At 35.0% G+C, this 12823-nt stretch overlaps 1 protein-coding gene across 2 annotated transcripts in view; it reads left to right on the top strand.

The window, feature by feature from the left end:
- Positions 1 to 12823, top strand: part of LOC122514368 (guanine nucleotide-binding protein G(o) subunit alpha) — a 31168-nt gene continuing 18345 nt past the window's right edge. Inside the window, exons 1-2 of one of the 2 annotated variants that reach the window (XM_043631157.1) lie at positions 1 to 975; positions 5785 to 6531. In XM_043631157.1, the coding sequence (XP_043487092.1) occupies positions 6414 to 6531 (118 nt within the window). In that variant the 5' untranslated portion in view covers positions 1 to 975; positions 5785 to 6413. Of the gene's footprint in view, positions 1885 to 5784; positions 6532 to 12823 lie in introns of both variants that reach the window. The other variant, XM_043631156.1, reaches the window with a different exon arrangement.

The raw sequence follows: 12823 nt of genomic DNA, 5'->3' as shown, positions 1-12823 counted from the left end.
CGAGTACAGCTCGCCGCTGTCATAAGTGTTTCTTTACGTGGGCTCATTCACCCTTTATTTCTTTCTTTCTCTTTCTAACATTCTCCCTTTTCCTCGCTCTCTTTCTATCCATACATATAGACGTATATATATATGTATATCTCTCTCTCGCACACAGATATTTTCGAGGTTATCCTCGTGTGTTAACACACTGGACAACCCAAGCAAGGGCCTTCTTCTTTCATCTACATACACATATATACACATATATACACATATATAGTAGAAAGATACAAGATAGTATTATATCTCTGTCTCTCTCTCTGAGTCGTACCCGTTTGGTTGATCGCGCGCACGACCCCTCCCCCACTACACCACCCTGCTATTACCACCACCACTGGCAGTACTGGAGAACCACCAGCGAGTTTTACTGGCAGGAACGAACAGTCGCTCTCGTTCGTTCCCCGTGAAATCGTTCGCGTTGAGACACTTGGTTTTTTATCTCATTAGTTTTGTTCGGTAACAAGAAAATAAAAATAGGGAAAAAGGAAAACCAGAGAAAGAGAGAACGAGAGAGAGAAAAAAGAACAAAAAAATAGGAATAGAATATTAATAATTAAAAAAATAATATTATTAAAGGAACAACACAATAGAAACAAACAATAAACGATATAACGATTGTAATAATAACGGGCTTAAATCGGGAGTGCGTGCTATAATTAATATCATATTTATATATATTTTATATTATAATAACTTTTCGCATAATCATTTACATTTTCCTCTTCTCTCCTCTCCTCTCCTCTTCTCTCCTCTTCTCCTTTCTGGTCGCAGCGCGGCGCCGGGTGAATAAAGTCGTGCGCGCGCGCGCGTGTGCTCTCTCGAAAAGGAGAGAGAGAGCACCGCCTCCTGGAAATCTGGTGGTATACAACGACGACCACGACGACGACCACGACGACGACGACGAGGAGGAGGACGACGACTACAACTGCGAGAGTACGTTGAGAGTAGGACGATAACGGTAACACGAAATAGGAGGCAAACGTTTTGTGGTGGCGCCGGGCATCCTCGGCCACCCTCCAACACATTTCTATCTCTCTCTCTCTCTTTCTTTCTCTCTCTCTTTCTCTCTCTCTCTCTCTCCTTTCAAAGGATATCGATCAAATAAGTTTAGCTTGCGAGAGCTAAAAGAAGAAGAAGAAGAGTGGAGGAGGTGTAAACGAAGTGGGATAGCAGCAAACACGAAGATAAGAAAAGATTGTTGTGCCGGGAAGTGGTGAAGGTTCGGTCGTGTGACACACTTATACTCAAAAAGAATAAGAAGAGTATAAGAGGAGGGAGAGGGGGGCTAAACTCTCATAGTAATATCATTCACTGGTAGTAGTAACAAACGTTAATAAAGAGTTAACCCTAATAAGAACAAGCAGACTACGGAAAAACAAAAAAGGAACAGTACAAATAGGGGTGAGAAAGGAGGAGGAGGGGGTGGAAGTGGACAGACGACGCGTTCAACGACGCGATCGTCGAGTGTGTCCATTCGCGGGGTAGCGGCTGGATCCGAGGGGAAGATTTGTGGTGGTGGTTGGTGGTGGTGCTACTGCTGCTGCTGCTGCTGCTGCTGCTGCTGCTGCTTTTGCTTCTGCTTCTGCTTGCTACTGGCGCTGCTTGAATAACAGGAGGTGAAGGAGGAGGAGGAGGAGGAGGAGGAGGAAAGGGTGAAGAAGAAGAAGAAGTAGTAGTAGTAGTAGTAGTAGTCTATGCACGCGGCAGGATTCAACGAGGAGAAGAAGAAGAAGAAGAAGAAGGAGGAGAAGAAAAAGGAGGACGACTTGTAAAAAGGGCGTTGAAAGAACGAACGAGAGAACGGTTGTTGTTGCTGTTTCTACTGTTACTGCTGTGTTACGGGTGAGTTCTCCTTCTTCTTCTCCTCCTTCTCTTCCTCCCTTCCTTCCTTCCCCCCTACTGATTTTCCCCTATGAACGTTGTACCATTTTGCACCCTCTCTTTCTATCTATCCAGCTATATTTCTATCTCTTTCTTCCTTTCTTCCTTTCTTTCTTTCTTTCTTTCTACGGTCTTGCTACGAAGGGGGAAATCCTTCTACCCACGGATAGTAGAGGGACCCGGTCATCGATCGTACAACAACCACCGATGAGAAACTTGTTATAACTCCCTCGGAGAGGAGATACAGCTATGTTGGGGAATACTTAGAACACTTAGGAATGATCAATCGAGTTGACACTTTTTTATTATCCTTTCTCTCGTTAAACTTCTTCAATTTAAAGTAGGTGAATTATCCTTTATCTTATTATTTTTCTTACCCATCTTCGGTAGCTTGCTTGCGTTGAACATTTTACCGGGACGACGTGGCCGACCATGATCGATCGTTTTTAAACTCTTTTATTTCTTATTGTTCTTGTACGTTCGTTCATTCGTTCGCGTTTGTTCTCATACATATATGAACGTATCCGTATGATTTATTTACTTATTTACCACTTGCACATTGATCGAATGTTCAAATATCTTTTCCCGAATTGGATATTTTCTTCGTAAGGAGTGTTAACCGCACTCAAAAGTGTTTGATAATTGCCAGATTTTCACGAATCGTACCGATCTATAATTAGAATTAGTATAATTAGAAGACGGACGTGTCGATATCCAGTCAGAGGAAATCAGTGTGGAATGATATTGTTAGCTGATCGAGAACAACGACTATGACGATGACTATGATGACGACCACGACGTGGAGGAGGAGGAGGAGGTGGAGGAGGAAGAGGAGGAATCGATCGAGCGTATCCACGATCTCTCTCTCTCTCTCTCTTTCTCTTTTTCCTCTCTTTCTCTCTTTCTATTCTCTTCTCTTCTCTTCTCTTCTATTCTCTTCTCTTTCTATCAGTGATCCGCCTACGCCGAGTCTGCGCATCGAAAAATCCAAGAGCAAAGGATTGGATCGGAGCCGTGTTAGCTTTTTCGATAGCCGATAATTCAGCTAAACGATATAAAAAGCGAATTATTTTATTTTGTTTGATTTGATTTGATTTTATTTTATTTTCTTCGTTTCGTTTCGTCTCGTTCCAATATTTTTCGTCATACGCCTTTTTACCGTTCATTTATCATTTTATTCTAGCACACATATAAATTCTGTTCTTTTCAATGAAAATTAAATGCATTTTGCTTTTATCGAAAACTTTCGTATCGATTTTTCAAATACAATTTAATTGTTATTTTTTATATTTTTTGTTTTGTTTTATGTATATATATATATATTTATGAATATAAAATGTATAGATCGATACGAACCATTCCGGTAAATCCAATATCTATCTTATATTCAATCTATTTTAAAACTTATATCTCCAATATTTTTCGCGTCCCATCGGTTTTTATTACAGATTTATTATATTAATGTAAAACATAAATTCTGTTTTGGTTACGTGAGCATTCATTTATCTAGTTGCCCATAAAATTCGTACCAATTTCGAAAGAAAAAATAAAAATAAATAAATATCATAGAAAAAGATATATAAAAATTAATTTAATTCGATTTGTTTTGAACTTTCTCACATATAGTGTAAATTATGTGAATATAGTAGGACAGGAAACGGAAGTGTACCGTCACGAAAGATAACACTCCTGAGATTTAAAATACATACATATATATATACATATACATATGTTTACAAATCAATATTTTTATTTTTATTTTATCACTCATTCCTAGTTTCTTTTCTTTTCTTTTCTTTCTTTCGTTTTCCTTTTTCTCGTGATTATCGTCTTATCGTGGTCGTAAGACAGGGTCGAGGTTAACGCTCGTTTACTCGAAATTATTTTAAATGACGCGCCTAATCGGATCCGAGTATCGTTTGAACGAGTCTAACGATGCATGTCAGTGTTTAAAGTCGATTGTTGGCATCTATTAGGTTTCATCTACCTGTAGAATACTAACACCTTTATATATATACACACACACATATATACATTATTTTCTCCTTCCAACAGAACAGAAATTTACACCATTTAATCAATAAGAGATTCAGATTACAAAATTACAATTCGAGATGTCTAAAATGTTTCGCGTGTGTGCTGCTTTTGTATTATTATTTAGATAATATTTTTAATGAATAATAATATCTTAATTTAATATTTATTTAATAAAAATATGATAATATACTTTTTATATTAAATGATATTAACAAATTTGATTTATTTTTCTATTATTTTGAATTGTTATAATAATAATGATGTATTACACGCATATAACTTTTATCTTTTATCTGTATCTTTTTTGTTAACCGTTATCGTATGCAATCGGAACACTATAAAACTATATACACATGCATTACTCATAGAATCCATAAGGTTTTACGTTTCTAAGAAATGCAATGGCGAATGTAAACCCTTGTCGATCAAGTAGCGATATCTTTCAATGAGAACACAGTGTGAATATTTCATAGGGTTTGTGTTCTCTATAAATCCAGTAGTTCTCAACTTACCTTTCTTTTATTAAAGGTAACAGTTACTGTAAACTAACTAAATTCATTGTATCGTATCAAAAACACCTTTGATTCTTTCTCGTTTTTTTTTTCTTTTTATATTAAATTGCCATAGTTTTATATAAAAGCCGCACCTTCGTGACGACCAATTGCGTGTTAGCTTAGTAAAGAAAATTTGATATTACTTTCTCGGTTGTCTAGACGACGAGAAAATCGGTGTGTTGTTTTACGTAGATGGAATGTTATCAATGCGACAATGCAGTCACAATTTGAACGGTTCATTTTAATCAGAGTTCAAATCCAACGATCCAGGAAATCCTAGAATTTTTTTCTGCTAATAATGAATTATAATTTTTCTTGGTCAAAAATAATTCTATTAAATATTTCATTTATTCGGAAAAATAAAATATTCTTCGTGAAAATATTGAAAATATAATATTTGACATATAATAGGGAGAAAGAAATTTGGTCGGAAACATGATCGTTTTTCGTCTGGTGCGAGTTTATCTAATAGTTAAATGATAACACTATGATTTTTATGTTTGACGTTGAACAATATTTGATATTTTTCATTGTAAGATATTTACTTATTTGATATAAAATTCTGTATGAAAAGTGATAGAAAGAATGATGGAAGATATTCAAAATGAAATCTCAAAGAAACATGATCGTTTTGTCTTGTAAGGAATAGTCATCCGAGATAGACGAGACGAAAGATACACTCTCGAAAATGATACTACCTTAGTGAACAGGTTGAACGAAACGTGACTAACTTGGAAACACATGAACTCTTTTTCAAAAATTATTAACGCAATCGGTTAATATAATATAAACAGAAAAAAATATTGTTCTTTTTATAAAATAAATCTGCTTATTGCAGTTTATTTTTTTTTTTTTACATATAAATGTTAGAAATAAATGCAAGTCACATTGCAAGTGTTTTTTACATTACGATGATAGCAATGCAACTTTCTATGATTAATAATAATATTTTGACGAAGGATTATCTTATCTAGTTAGCACGTTTATCGTTACAGAAGTTAGTCGTTACGAAACATTGACAATCTTTTACACACCTACAAAATTTTCAAGAATTTCGATAAAAGTACGTAACCGATTAAGTTATATTACACATTTCATTTGAAATTCTAATAACCAAAATCCTTATCCGTTAGAGAACCTTTTCGAACACGGTAAAACATATTATAACTTTATTTAACAACTTTAACAATAGTATCTTCCCATAATATAAAAATATATAAAATATTCCTATTAATAATCTGAACAATAAAAAAATATTTATCTTTTGCAGGGATAATTGATTGAGAAAAGTAAAGAAAAGATAAGAAGAGTGGCGAGAACGATTATAAAAAAGGGTGGTGATACTACCAGGAGAGGAAGGTGGAGAAGAAGAAGAAGAAGAAGGTAGTGGATAATCTTGGGTATCACCGAGAAGACGAGGACGTGGAGGAGGAGAGAAGAAGAAGAAAGAGAAGAGGAGGAGAGGAGAGGAGAGGAGAAGGGAAGCACCAGGTGGTGATCATCAGTTAGGTCGGTGGTGAGGAGGAGGAGGAGGAGGAGGAGGGTGCTGAGGTGGCGAAGCTCGTGGTGTCAGAGCTAGTGATAGAGAAAAGGACGGTGGCGGTGGCGAGAAGGAGGAGGAGAAGAAGGAGGACGGCTGAGGAGAAGGGGTGCGAGAGAGGAGGAGGAAGAAAGGGCGAAGGGTGCGGTAGTGGAGGGTGCGTGGGTGCTCCTTGTTGCGTCGCGGGTGTTGTAGTCTTTGGACCAGCACCACCCCCACCATCGGTACCACCAGCAGCACCAGCACCACCACCGGAACCGGGACCATTGCCTGGCCGCTTTCCGCGGACCCGGCACTCTCTTAGCTAAGGGTGCTCCAAGAGCGCGGGGGTGGCGTTTGTGAAAGCAACGTGTAGCAAAATGGGCTGCGCAATGTCCGCCGAAGAGCGGGCCGCTCTGGCCCGCAGCAAGCAAATTGAGAAAAATCTCAAGGAGGATGGTCTTCAAGCTGCCAAGGACATCAAGCTCCTCTTACTCGGTGAGTCGACTCTCCTCCTATCCAGAATACTATACTTTTTCATTATTTTCTTCTTCTATTTCATTCACAATATTATAATGATTATATTTGTTATAGTTCAATCTAGCAACCAAATTATTTCTTTAACTGGATAGATTTAGTATTGGCTACTTTTTAAACTGTGTCTGTGTGTGTGTTGTATATCAATTTTTATTCAGGATACGAGCAATGGAAAATGAGCATTGTTCTTCTATCAGACAGCGGGGAAACATTTTGATTTCTTTCATTCCATCGCTTTCGTACTAATATTACTTTTTTTTATCTATTAATCAAACCAACACTTTTATGTTAAATATATCTTTCAGAACGTTTTCTCATCGATTCGATTATTTATTTATCTTGTATTACATAATTGTTTCGTTTTTATTAATTATTTATACTTCTTCTTCTTCTTCTTCTTCTTCTTCATTTTTTCTCTTTCTCCGGTGTTCTCTTTTTTAATGAAATGAAATTCTTTGGAAATTTCATTTCAAAGTTGAGAATTTTAATTCGAAGGAACAACAAGATGGAAAAGAAAATAAGCGTTCACTCTTTCCTCCTCTCGTGCAGACGCGCCTCAGAGTCAGAGAGTAACACAGCAACATTTTAATTTCTCTAATTCCAGCACGTCCCTACCGAGTAATATCAATCGGACTAAATAGCCTCGTTATCCATGCTCGGAGTCACTCTCCTCGTTTCTCGTTTCACATACATATAATACGATGGCTTTTAAAAAACTTTCCAACTTGTTCCCATCTTTCGAATGACGCATTACGTTTCAACTCCTCGGCGGTGTCCAAATTAAAGATAAGAAAAGAATATATCTCCCTTTTTTATTTACTTTGCCTCCTTCTTCTTTTTTCTTTTCTTCTTTTTTTTTTTTTTTTGACATACGCGTACTTGTTACATTCCCATTACGCGTATTCGCGATTAAACGTTTCTCTTTCTTTCTTCATTTTATTCGAAGTATTGCGAAGAGTATTAAAAAATATATATTGAAAACGCGAATCTAACGATAGAGATAAGAAAGTTTAAAAAAACTTTGACCCGAGGTTCGTGTCATTGAACGGCATTATCGTTTCATTAACATTTCCAACTTTAACGAATCCTTCAGAAAAAAATAAGAAGAAGTAGAAGAAGATTCTTTTCGAAAATATCTGAGAAAAGAATCCACGCGTCGTTGACACCTCGAGGAGTTCACCGTACGGATAAGGTTCAATAATTTGAACACGGGGAGAAATAAAGATACGAAATCTGGGTTTATCATTCATCGAAAAATCACGATATCATCTTTGAACGAATTTGGCTCGAAGCCGAAAACGAATCTTCCTGGGAAAGATTTGTATTTTTTTTTTCTTTATCTTTCTTTCGTCTTTTTTTTTTCTTCTTCTTTTCTTTTTCTTCTTTTTTTTTTTTCTTTTTTTATTTTTCTCAAAAGCCAACAAGCACGTTGGATTATCAACGAAATTTTTATTTCACGTCTCGTTGAATGAACTATAGCCTTCTCGTGGCTTTTGGTCTCACCCTGAATAAAATTATGAACGAACCTCCTGCAGGTATTTTTCTTTCGATCTATTTTTACTCTTCTTCGGTTCCCCTAACTTCTATCTCTCTATCTTTCTCTCTCTCTCTCTCATACTATTTTCTTTTTCGTTCCCTCTTGTTAAACTTCGCGATGAGTTTTGATGATTTTTCTCTTAACTTACGAGATAATTGTAAAACAATTTCGAAAAGTCCGACATTTTTCCTTTTCTTCCCGAAAACTTCTTTCAGCCAACTTCGCTATATTTTTTCTTTTCTTCTTTTTCTTTTTTTCCCTCCTTGTATTTTTGTTATTCGATCGAACTTTATTCTTCTGATTCTTTTTCGAGGAAAAATGTTCTTCCGAAATTTTGCTTCGCTTTCAAAGCTCTAAACACCGCACTCTCTCGTTCATATATTTCTGGCTGGATTTCATTTGAGAATGTGGCAAGCGAGAAAAGAGTTAAATCGTTTCGTCGTATCTTTGCTCAACTCTTTCTTTATTTCTTTCTTTCTTCCTTCCTTCCTTCCTTCCTTTCTTTTTCTCATTTTTCTTCTTCTTCTTCTTCTTCTTTTTGTTCTTGTTCTGTCTCGAAAACGTTTCATACGTCGAGTTCTTCCCGTGCCTTTTAACATTTCGCGATATTCGAGTACTATACAATCGGGTTTATGTGGTCAAATAACTCGAATATTTGTGAATATATTTTCTACATTATCTCTAGTATCTTATTTTTATTTTAATTTTTAATAGTTTAATAAATCTTTCGAGGTAACCAGAAGACGCGACATTTTATATATAACGGCAATAAAATCTGCAACTATAATATATATATATCTTCTTTTTTTAGTTTTATAAAAAGAAAAAAAAAAAGTGAAAAAATATCAGTACGGGTTACGCGTTATATTTACATATTATGCAATTTTATCTTACTTTTATATTTATTAATATAACCAGACACGTAATTCGATCTTTTAATATTATAGAATAAAATGCGAAATGCAATTTTATTCATCGTACTCAATTTTATTCAATTTATTCATCAATTTTGCCTGCAGATTTAGAAATAAATTTATCTAAGAATACTTTTAATGTGTCTTATTCGTGAACGTAAAATAGGAACCTGGAAGATTATAAAAACAGTTGTGGTGATAACAATCGTAAAAGAATGACATTAACGAGTAAGATTCATCGATGATCTGAATGCACACACGCGCACACACGCGTGTATTCGTCATTGGTAAATATTAATTGATGACGTTCGCGAGGGATCGGAAGAGGTCTATATTTTTAATCCGACAAGTGTACCGGAAATTAAAGCCAACGTGAAGCAGGAAGGCAGGCGCAACAAGCGTAAGCTTCCATGTATATACACCTATACACATATATATATACAATATAAACACACATGATGTACATACACAACGTGTGGAGGGGCAATGTCCGATTAAACATTATTGCAAGTTCCTTTTTTTCCATCGACCATACTCTTATTCATTTATAAATATTTTACAAAAAAAATATAATATCGAATGTTTCATGGAAAAATTTCAATAATATTTCACATAATAATTTCTCACGTATCTCAACGTGATTTCATTTAAATAACGTCTTATGCAAAATTTAATATTGTTATTTTTCTTGAATTGTAAATTTATTATTATGCATACACAGAGAGAGAGAGAGAGAGAAATATACAATATTAATCGTAAAATAATTATAATCTTAAATTTTGATTTATTTTCGTAGTATTTTTTTTTCTTCTTCTTCTTCTAAATCGATTATCGAAGTTTGTTTTTTCTTTACTAAAGAAAATAAAAGAAAAAAAAAGATAAAAATATGGAGTCATCGCAGCATACTGCTGGTTGTTCTCATCTCGTGAAGGCTGTTGCAAGTAGCAGAGGCGGAGGTCGGACTCGTTAATTTGGTCCCTATCGTCGAGGCACACTCAATTAAGTCGTCGGCACGACCACCGACGTCGTTAGGGCAACGTTTCGTCAGTTGCCTCCTCTCTATTCTCGTGAAAGAAAGGAAGAACCTAACACCAGTGTCTCTCTCTCTCTCTCTCTCTCTCTTCGTTTCTTTCTTTCCGTGAGAAATTCTTTCCTAGCATTAACAAATTTTCAAGACTTTCTTTTGCACACTTCAAACTAAAGTGAAAGAATTAAAAAGAGAAAGGAAGAGTGACAATTATCATACCCCCTTTTTATTTTTATTCTTTTATGTTTTTTTTTTCCTCAATTAACTTCTTCATTCGTACTAATCTTTCATTAAAAATTTCGCGTATACTTCTTCTGTGTTCTTAAATTCCTATATTATAATCGTTTACCTAGAATATCATTTTAAACAAAATCAAGATGGTACTTGGACGAATATTAATTTAATTCCTACGTGACAAGAATTTAGAATATCGTTGTGTTACTCTTCTATGCGCACATTTATGTATCCTTGCATACACGTTCGCGTAGTCGTTGCATTCTTTTTTTTTGATCGCATTATTTAATCATAAGGACCGTGACGGCGTTTTTGGAACAAACACGACCGATGAATCTTAGCGCCAGGCTCGAAAGCACTGAATATTTGCATAGTAAATAGAAACGTAAGCGACTCATACACATTTACCCAATGGCGTGCTGTTCCTCTTACGTATCTACGATTTCCGTATTTACTCTCTCTTATTCTCTCGCACACTCTCTCGTATATGCTTGCCAAACTAAATCTCAGTGTTCTCTCTCTCCTTTTTGGAATACGTTCACCAAGTAAATGACACACAAGCTTCTATGTATTAAGAGATTAGTTTCCTGTCTTTGAACGTGATGAACGAGCACAACGTGATATAATTTGTAACGCGAATACTTATCCGTAACAGTTCGTTAAACTAAATCGTCTCAATATCCATCACCACGTGCTGCACACTACTCTATTTCTATTAAAACGTGACCATTATTTATGCAGTCAATAGATACCCTATTGTTATATTTTGATATAATTATTATTCTGGTCAAACTGTTGTTGAATTCATTTGGATTTATCATTAATTAATATTTTAGTTTGATTTTTTTCTTTTTTAAGGCCTATCTTTTAGACTTTTATTTTTATACCTATGCATACTAACATACATATATCGATTATATTATGCTCTACTTTATTATTATCGATACATAATACTGAACTACCTATCATATCTGTTACTTTACAACTTTATTTTATAGAACTCATGGATAAAACTAGCTTTTACTTCTTCTTCTTCTTCTTCTTCTTTTTCTTTTCTTTTTCTTTCTTTTTCTCTCCTCTCATCCTCATAGTTTTCGTTCGAAGGACGTTCATGAAATTCATGAACATGGATTCACCAAGTATTCCGCTCATAAAGGGTCGAACTTTCCAAGTAGTTGCCTCCTTTCGGAGACAATGTGTTAGCAAACTTCTTCTTGATAAGTATCTCCTTCTCTTTCTCTCTTTCTCTTTGTGGGTGAATACAATTGAATATGAGACTTCTGTCTGTATCACTCGTGTTATTATTACTTATATGATAAAAGTTACAGATATTTTTTAAGTTAGAATTTTTATTATACACTTGGATACATAATACGATATTATTTTTTTTTTCTTTCTTTTTTCAATCCTTAAAATCACATTATTTTTATCATTGAAAATGTAATTTTTGTCCTATTGTTATCATCAAATGAAATCGATCACGATAGCTATATCAATTAATTAATTACAATATAATACATTTTAATTCGCATATCAAACCTATATCATATTTTATATATGATTAGAAGTGTCATATCAGATGCTATATTTTAATTAATGAAATTTATATATCCCATTGATACCAACAGAAAAATACTAATTTTTAATAATCGTAAATTCATTATTTTTCATTACAACTATTATTATCACAGAACTTTCGAAGCAATATATATATATGGTCAACATACTGTTGCCATGTGTCATTTCCACGTACTTCGATAACTTCAACGTTCATCCTTCTTTCCCTCTTTCCTCCCCCATCCTCCCACCCACCTTCATCCTCCTGCAATCCCTTTGCAATCCAAACTCAATCTCTCGCTATTTCTTTTATTTCCTTGCAGTTAATAGGGGGATGAGAGTTTCAAAGTTTCCTGTTCCCGAACAGAAAAATTTGCCGTCAGTTGCAACGAGACTTGCTTATAGTTTTCTCTCTTTCTCTCTCTCTCTCTCCCTCTCTCTTTTTTCTGCCACATTGACACCGTGCCAATTTCGATCCGTTCGGTGACGTTAAAAGGCACCCGATGTTACCACAGTACCACCCCTACTTACCTACCCCCCTTATGTATTCGATTAATCTCAAAAGAAAACGACCTTCGGTAATATGGTTCACAAGCACACTGACCACGACGACGTTTTTATCGTAACTTTTCTTGAAATCGATTTTATTTCTCCAACAGGATTTCTTCTTCTACTCTTCTTTTCTTTGGTTTACATTGACAACGACGACCACGACGACGACGACGACGACGACAGTTATAGCTTCGAGTATAAAGATAACCGTGATCCGAGGCCGTTCATTTTTGTCATTTATTTTTAAATCTAATTTACGCGTGATTAAAGTCTCATGCATGTTTTTTTATTACGTCATAGTTTACAAAAAAATCAACATAATGTATATATATATATATATATATTCGTTTTGATAAATAATTACGATTAGATAGGTCAAACATAATATTAATATCGCAAATATTATATTCAATATAAAAATCACAAACTTCT

Source organism: Polistes fuscatus, unplaced genomic scaffold (genome assembly GCF_010416935.1).
Source record: "Polistes fuscatus isolate 324 unplaced genomic scaffold, CU_Pfus_HIC Scaffold14, whole genome shotgun sequence".
NCBI lineage: Eukaryota > Metazoa > Arthropoda > Insecta > Hymenoptera > Vespidae > Polistes > Polistes fuscatus.
Note: the sequence above shows the minus strand (reverse complement) of the source record. Positions and strands in the feature narration are given on the sequence as shown.